This window comes from Malurus melanocephalus, unplaced genomic scaffold, assembly GCF_030028575.1.
Source record: "Malurus melanocephalus ecotype Western Australia unplaced genomic scaffold, MMel_1.1 scaffold_58, whole genome shotgun sequence".
Classification (NCBI taxonomy): domain Eukaryota; kingdom Metazoa; phylum Chordata; class Aves; order Passeriformes; family Maluridae; genus Malurus; species Malurus melanocephalus.
The window spans coordinates 1,168,768-1,175,160 of NW_026623290.1; the positions used below are offsets into that span (position 1 = coordinate 1,168,768).

The 6,393-nt window shown below is 45.9% G+C and overlaps 1 protein-coding gene across 1 annotated transcript in view; it reads left to right on the forward strand.

Annotated features, from left to right (window-relative positions):
- Positions 1 to 3,381, forward strand: part of AGBL1 (AGBL carboxypeptidase 1) — a 291,262-nt gene extending 287,881 nt beyond the window's left edge. The window contains exon 24 of the mRNA XM_057365794.1: positions 2,804 to 3,381. Within this exon, the coding sequence (XP_057221777.1) occupies positions 2,804 to 3,080 (277 nt within the window). The 3' untranslated portion in view covers positions 3,081 to 3,381. The remainder of the gene's footprint in view (positions 1 to 2,803) is intronic.
- The last annotated feature ends 3,012 nt before the right edge of the window (positions 3,382 to 6,393 follow it).

Genomic DNA, 6,393 nt, shown 5'->3' on the forward strand with positions numbered 1-6,393 from the left:
TGGGGGTGGCTGATGTTGAATTCTTCTGCCACTTTTAAAGATTAAAAATAAACAAACAACCCCCCAAAACTCTGTTGGGAAAGGATGCAATAGTCTAGATGTTGGCATTCCTGTTTTCATTATATGTTTCACCATTTGCCTGGATTGAGCTGGGACCTGAGGAAGCACATGCAAGGACTGGCACTGGGTTGGTGGCACTGGGTTGGTGGCACTGGGTTGGTGGCACTGGCTGGCTCCTCCACGTGCCACATGCTGCCACCTCTCCTTTTTCAGAAGAACCTGCTGGTTGGAACCAGCCCATTTGCATTGCTTTGTGATGTGTTTCAAACCTTCCTGCAGCAGAAATTAAATTATTGGGATGGAAAATCCCACGTAGTGCAAGGATGTAACTGGTTTGTAGGGTTTGTGTAGGCAGGCAACAAGGGAGAGCTTTGCAAGTCCATTACAAAGGTTTGATGAATAAATTCTTGGTTCCTAAAGAATACCCCTCCACCCTTCAATGTAAAGAAATGGCAGTTTTGTATGGGTTTTTGTCTTTTATTTTCTGTTTGTTGTCTTCCAGATTTCCCCTCACCAGCAAAATGGTTTTGTGGCAGGAGGCAYTTTCCCCTTTTTGTCAGAAATGCAATCCTGAAATTACATAAATTAWTGAAAAATTCAGAAGATCCTGTTATTTAGCTTCCTGTATTTAAGTAATAATAGGAACATTTTTMCCCCCCAATTATCCTGTTAATGCAAATGTTTGACCTTCAGCTCCTAGGCTGCAAACTGTTCCATCTGTAAAATCTCAGTGAGATGGGTTRCAGTTAATGTTCTGTCCCAATGGCTTTAGCAGCTCCTTCAAAATGTRCAAGTGCAATATTGAAAGTAGGTATGCTTTGGTTCTTTTTGATTGCAAATCCGCAAGAGCAGGGCTTATAAATGAAAATTCTGGTCCCCCTGGGTTTAGTCAGCTTTGAACATTATCATAGGTACTCAGTATCATGGAAATTCATGCCATGCCTTGCATATGAAAAATAAAAGAAGAAATCAAGCCCACTGGTCAGACTCAKCTGGGACCACTGCTGCTGCTATTTGTGCTGGGAGGATTGTCCTGGTTTGTTTGTTTTGTTTCATGTCACATCCTCATTTTCAGTAAGAGTTCTTCCTGACCCAGATTTCTGAGCAGACTGAAGTAGAGCCAGAAACCGTAAAAGTGCATAATTATTCTTTTATTTATTTTTAAGCTGTACAGCTCTATTAAGCTTTCAGAAAATCCTTTATACCCAGCCTTTGAAGTAAACTAAGCCAGAGATCAGCCAGAGAAGGAGAGATGTGGGTTGACACAGCTTGTTTTTGCTGCAGAGCATTCTGCACGAATTTAAGATCTGTAGTCTCAGACCCAGGGAAATCTTACACCTTTCTTGKAGTGCAGAAGAGGGGCGGGATGAATACATCCAAAAGAAATACTTTACACCTTGGGTATGTTCTGAAACCTCACTTGCTGGCACTGCTGTGAAAAAAAGGTGAAAGCTGGAAGTTTATTCTGGTTACTGACATGTAAATGAGCAGATCACAACACAGTTAAAACTGTGTATGCCCCATCTGCCAACATATTCGTTCTTCCCAGCTCGGGACAAATTAGAAACTCTGGCCCASAGGGAGAATATTATTATTCCTTTCTCAGTCCCCCAAAGCAATACATTCCCCTGCTCTGAGTCTGATGGAAAACATTGACCTGGAGGAGAAAAAAGCAGTATCTGTACCCCTGTTTCATCCAGACTCTGACACTGACGGCACTAAAAATCACAGTCTTCTCCTCAAAAAAATTCTTCTCAAGAAATTACCYAGTTGTCCTCGTGGGCTAAAGGCCAGGTGGGATGTGGGCAGCTTGGGAGGAGAAGGACCCCCAGTGTAGTTGTCACATTTGTGCCATAAATGGGGCATCAGGCAAACCCAGTGCAGTGTGCATTAAAAGGGGGCATGAAGGAAATCCTCTGTGGCCATTCCTCTAAATAAATGGTTACAAGGTGGGGTGACCTGCCTTTCTGAGAGCCACATGATGTGGCTGTGGCATCCACCGAGGGTCTTTCCTCRCCATTTGGGCTTAGTTCTGAATTTGGCCCTTCCTCAGGAAGTCAYGCTACCAAAGCCTTTCCAAGTTCTTCCCAAAATGCAGCCACTCCTGGTGCTCCTGCCCTCCCTGGAGCCAGTGTGCTGGAAGATCCAAGAGGATCAGCTTTTGYTTGTGCTGCCTCTCGTTAGCAGTGCTCTGAGCTCGCACAGAACAGGAGGAAAGGATGCCAAAGCACTTCAAGCACCTGGATTAATTAGATCTTACACTAAATGTGGAAYTGCAGTGAGGGGGATGGTGATTAAACCAGCAGCCTTCTGGAAACYGAATACCTTCTTCTCTGCTGTATTTCAGCAGAATACCCTCTTCTCTGCTATATTTCATCTTCTATAACCTTGCAAGTGCCTCAAGGCAAGAATGGTGTTGTCTGTATGTAAAGCACTCTGTTTCTGAATAATAATAAYAAYAATAATAATAACAACAATAATAATAATAATAATTACTGTAATAGGAGTAATAATGCCTTACTCCTGAGAGGTCAGTAAGTACCACTCTTCATTTTATCACTCTCATTGGTGAGACACACACAGGAGTTTGCTCAGTGCCACCTCATCCCTTATTAACAGAGCCAAGGTTGAACCCAGAAACAGCATTTCCCTGTTGCTTGCTCTTGCCCCCGAGAACTCCCCTTCCTTTGGTGACATCCAGTCTCTCTTGTGGTTTTTTCTGCAGAAGATGCAGCAGCAGCAGCAGCCTGGAGTCTGATGATGAACCTCCTTGTGCAGAAGAGATTGATTATGACACCGCCAGCAGCTCTGACGGYGAAGAGGAATTCTCAGAGCTGGACCAAGAGATCCAGGAGTGCCTCTCRTGGGTGGAAGGGGAAACAGAAGATGAGGGGGCAGCCACAGGACAGACTTGCAGCTCCAGGGCTCTGAGGGAGCTCTACATTTCCAGCCAGCCAGCACCCAAGAGCGCAGCTCTTCCCCTGGGGCTCTACAGTGGGTTCGAGAGCAGCCCCGTGTGAACAAGAGCAGCCAGAAAATGGGTCACTGCCTGTGTTTGCCTGTTTGCCAGCTTCAGCATCCCTCCCAGACGTGCTGCWCCAGTTCTGAGTGGAAAATTGACCGTGTGTTTGTGTAATTTGCATACATGCCCCTGCCAAGGATGACTCCTTATGCTTTGTACACCGGGCAGAGCGAGGGCCCAGGTGGAACTGGGTGAGATCATCCATTCCTAAACACAATCCCCAGGTTCATGGCTACCTCTGGTATGTGTTTTCACACAGACTGACCTAAGGAATAGTATTTTGAGACCAAGGAATCAGAGATGATTCTCTTTTTTCCGACTTGCCCGGAGGAGTGACAGTTATTGATGCCTTTCCCTCTCTGTTGCCATTCATTTCTCTTGAGCTGTAGAGCATGTCTCTGATTTCTGTCTGATCAGAATTTTTACAGTGCATTCAACAGGYTGGGTCAGGCTGTGCATGTTTCTGAGCTGGTTTAATCTCAGCAGCAGCGTGGGAAATACAGTGAGCCACAGTAAGGGAGGCAGCAGTGACAACACACAGTGATCCTCTGGAAACCTGGGCTAAATTCAAAAATAGATTCGTGATGGTGGCAATATCTGGGACTGAATTTAGCCCAAGCATCAATCAGACCAGTTTCTTTAATCTCCAAATGGAGAAAAATTAGATTTCTCCTAAAATTGCCTYGCAGTTGCTGAGAATCCAGCACAGGCTGAGAAGCCACACGTGTGCCCTGTGTCCCTAAAGCACGAAGCCATGTCACTTCATCTCACACTTCTCATTGCCTGATCTTCTCACGTGTCTCAGACTCTGCTGCTGCAAATGGGGAATTGCCCTGAATCCAAATGGAACTGATTTTATGATGCAAAAGGCTCCCAACTCTGTCACTGCTTTTCGAGGCTCAAGGACGAGGATGAATGTTCCGTGTGCTGTAGCATTACCGMCTGCAAGGAYTCCAGTGATTACCATGATTATCATTAATATTGATGCATGATTAAAAGCACCATGTCATCTTTCTGGTWTTGTGCTGTTTGTGAAGAGAATTCYTAGTGCAGAACAAGAAATGCTCTGATGTGTTTCTGAGCACCTTCCCTCAGACTACCTAGACAATATTTTYCAGCAGGAGGTTGCTTTTTTAGATGAAAAGCTTCTTCCTGTCCTGCTCAGTTTTCAATATCTATGTATTTTAAAGTCTTTACCAGGACATAAGGGTTCCCTGTGTCTCCATCTCTCTGTGATGCTGCTCAAAAGAAAGGCATCTTGGGTCCTCAGAAGCTGAGTTCAGCCCAAACTAACTCATCAGGTGTGGTGTGTGCCTCTGTACAGCTGTCCTGTTCTGCTTGGTTTAGCAGCTTGTTGCACACAAAAATGAATTTTAATGAAAGGGTGGCTCACGGGAAGGGACGTAAAAGAGGCGATACAGTGTTCCCATTTTAATAGTTTGTATGATRCTGCTTCAAAGCTTATTAATAAACAATATATGTGCATGATTAACTTAAAAACCCAACGTTTGTAGGTGTGAAAAAAAAACTTGTCCCTGTGCTAGGTCCTGACTGCAGCATATCAAAGTCATGTTGTGGGATTTTCAGCATTTAGGACACAAGGTAAAAAATGCTGTTGTACACATCTGTGTCTGTAAATGTGCATGTTTGCACCCACGCTGCTTTTTCTGCACCTGCACTGCCACAACAGTCGCTGAGGGGCTCTTACCAAGGCTTGCCAGTGGCGCACCTGATTGCAAAGAAAAGAAAAATACTTCTTAAATCAGCATTTTCCTTAATGAGGTACCAATATGTTGGTGATAATGTTTGCATTTCTAGCTGTTTCATTCTGAATTTTTTAACATTAGGGGAATTCATTTCCGTGGGAAAATTCTGCCCCGGTGAATAAACTGAGCGAGAGTTGTCATAATGTGATGAAATTAGAGATGCACCTTCCATGTGTGTTTGGAGCCGAATGTTTATGAGCAGATCTCCCTTCCAGGGATCCCTGGAGCTGCAGGAGCAGGGAGATGGCCAAGCCTTTTGGGTGTTTTCAGTGTCTGGGAGCCGTGTCCTTGCACATGCACCACACCTGCAGAAATGCTGCTGCTCGGTAGGAAAAACCTGCTCGATCTCTTCTCCCTGGCAGCATCCCCTGCCTGTGCCAAGCAATTTGTCAGCAATGAGTGGGGATTCTGCAGAAGGCACTGGCCAGGAGAAGCCCCAAGCCTAAGGATGCTCAGGGAGGCAGTGCAGAGGGACAGGCTGGTCACCCACTCCTTGGAACAGCACCGGGATAACTTCGGAGAAGCAGTTCTGTGGGCTGCCTCGGGTTTTTTGCCTCCTTTTTTTTCCCCCAGGAACTTCTACAGGGAGCAGATGCTCCTCTTCTTTTGACAGACCTCTAGAGGTCAGGAGAATGCCTCCATGCGCGCTCCGCGCTATTMAAATTCTCCCTGAGTCATGATAATTAAGCGGAGCTAGGCTCTGCACAGAGGAACGGAAGTGCATTGACTTTAATAAAACAGAGTGTAAAACAACTTTAGATTAACTCCAGCCTTGTTTATTCTTGCACACTTGTAATTCTGGTTCGGTACCCCGCAGTGAATGGGGCCGTTGTCACCTCCCTGAGCGCTGAGAAAGGAGCAGCGCCTTTTCTCGCTGTCGCTGGCTAATCCCAGAGAATTTGGAAACGGCCGACGGAGAAAGGGAGGGAGGGAAGGAGGGAGGAGAGGGAAGTTGCCCTGCTCCCCACCGTTTTGTCAGCAAGGCTGTCAGCTTGAGACTCAAGCCAAATATTCCCGTAATGGCCAGAGGAGATGGTGTCTTAGAGGCGCTCGCCTGTTCCCCACTGCCGCAGCACTTTTGGGCTCCTGCCAGGSGCATTAACTATTTTTTCCCGATGCCTTTTGTCTCCCTGACTCTCTCAGGGGCTGTGAATGGCCGTGCTCTCCTTCCTCCCCCTCCAGTTTACACGAGGTGGGTGGAAGATGCTGCTCCGAGCCCTGCGCTACACTGCACCCTCTGTCTCTCCAAAAGCCCTTTCCTGTCAGAGATGACCCCCGGGATGCCTTGCCTCGTGTCTAGTGAAATACATACGCGTGTAAACCTCTGGGCTGGAAAAAATAAATAATTAAACAATAAAAAGGAAAAAAAGAATCAAGTCAGCAAACTGAAGGAAGAGCAAAATCTAATTAGTTTTATCTGCTGTTTGTTATGAGGCTGTCAGAGTGCTCTATCCCCTAGTTTTACAGCACTCTGGAAAATAACAGTGATAATAATAATAAACAACCGTGCACTGGGCTGTTTTTGAGGCAGGCAGGAAGCAGATT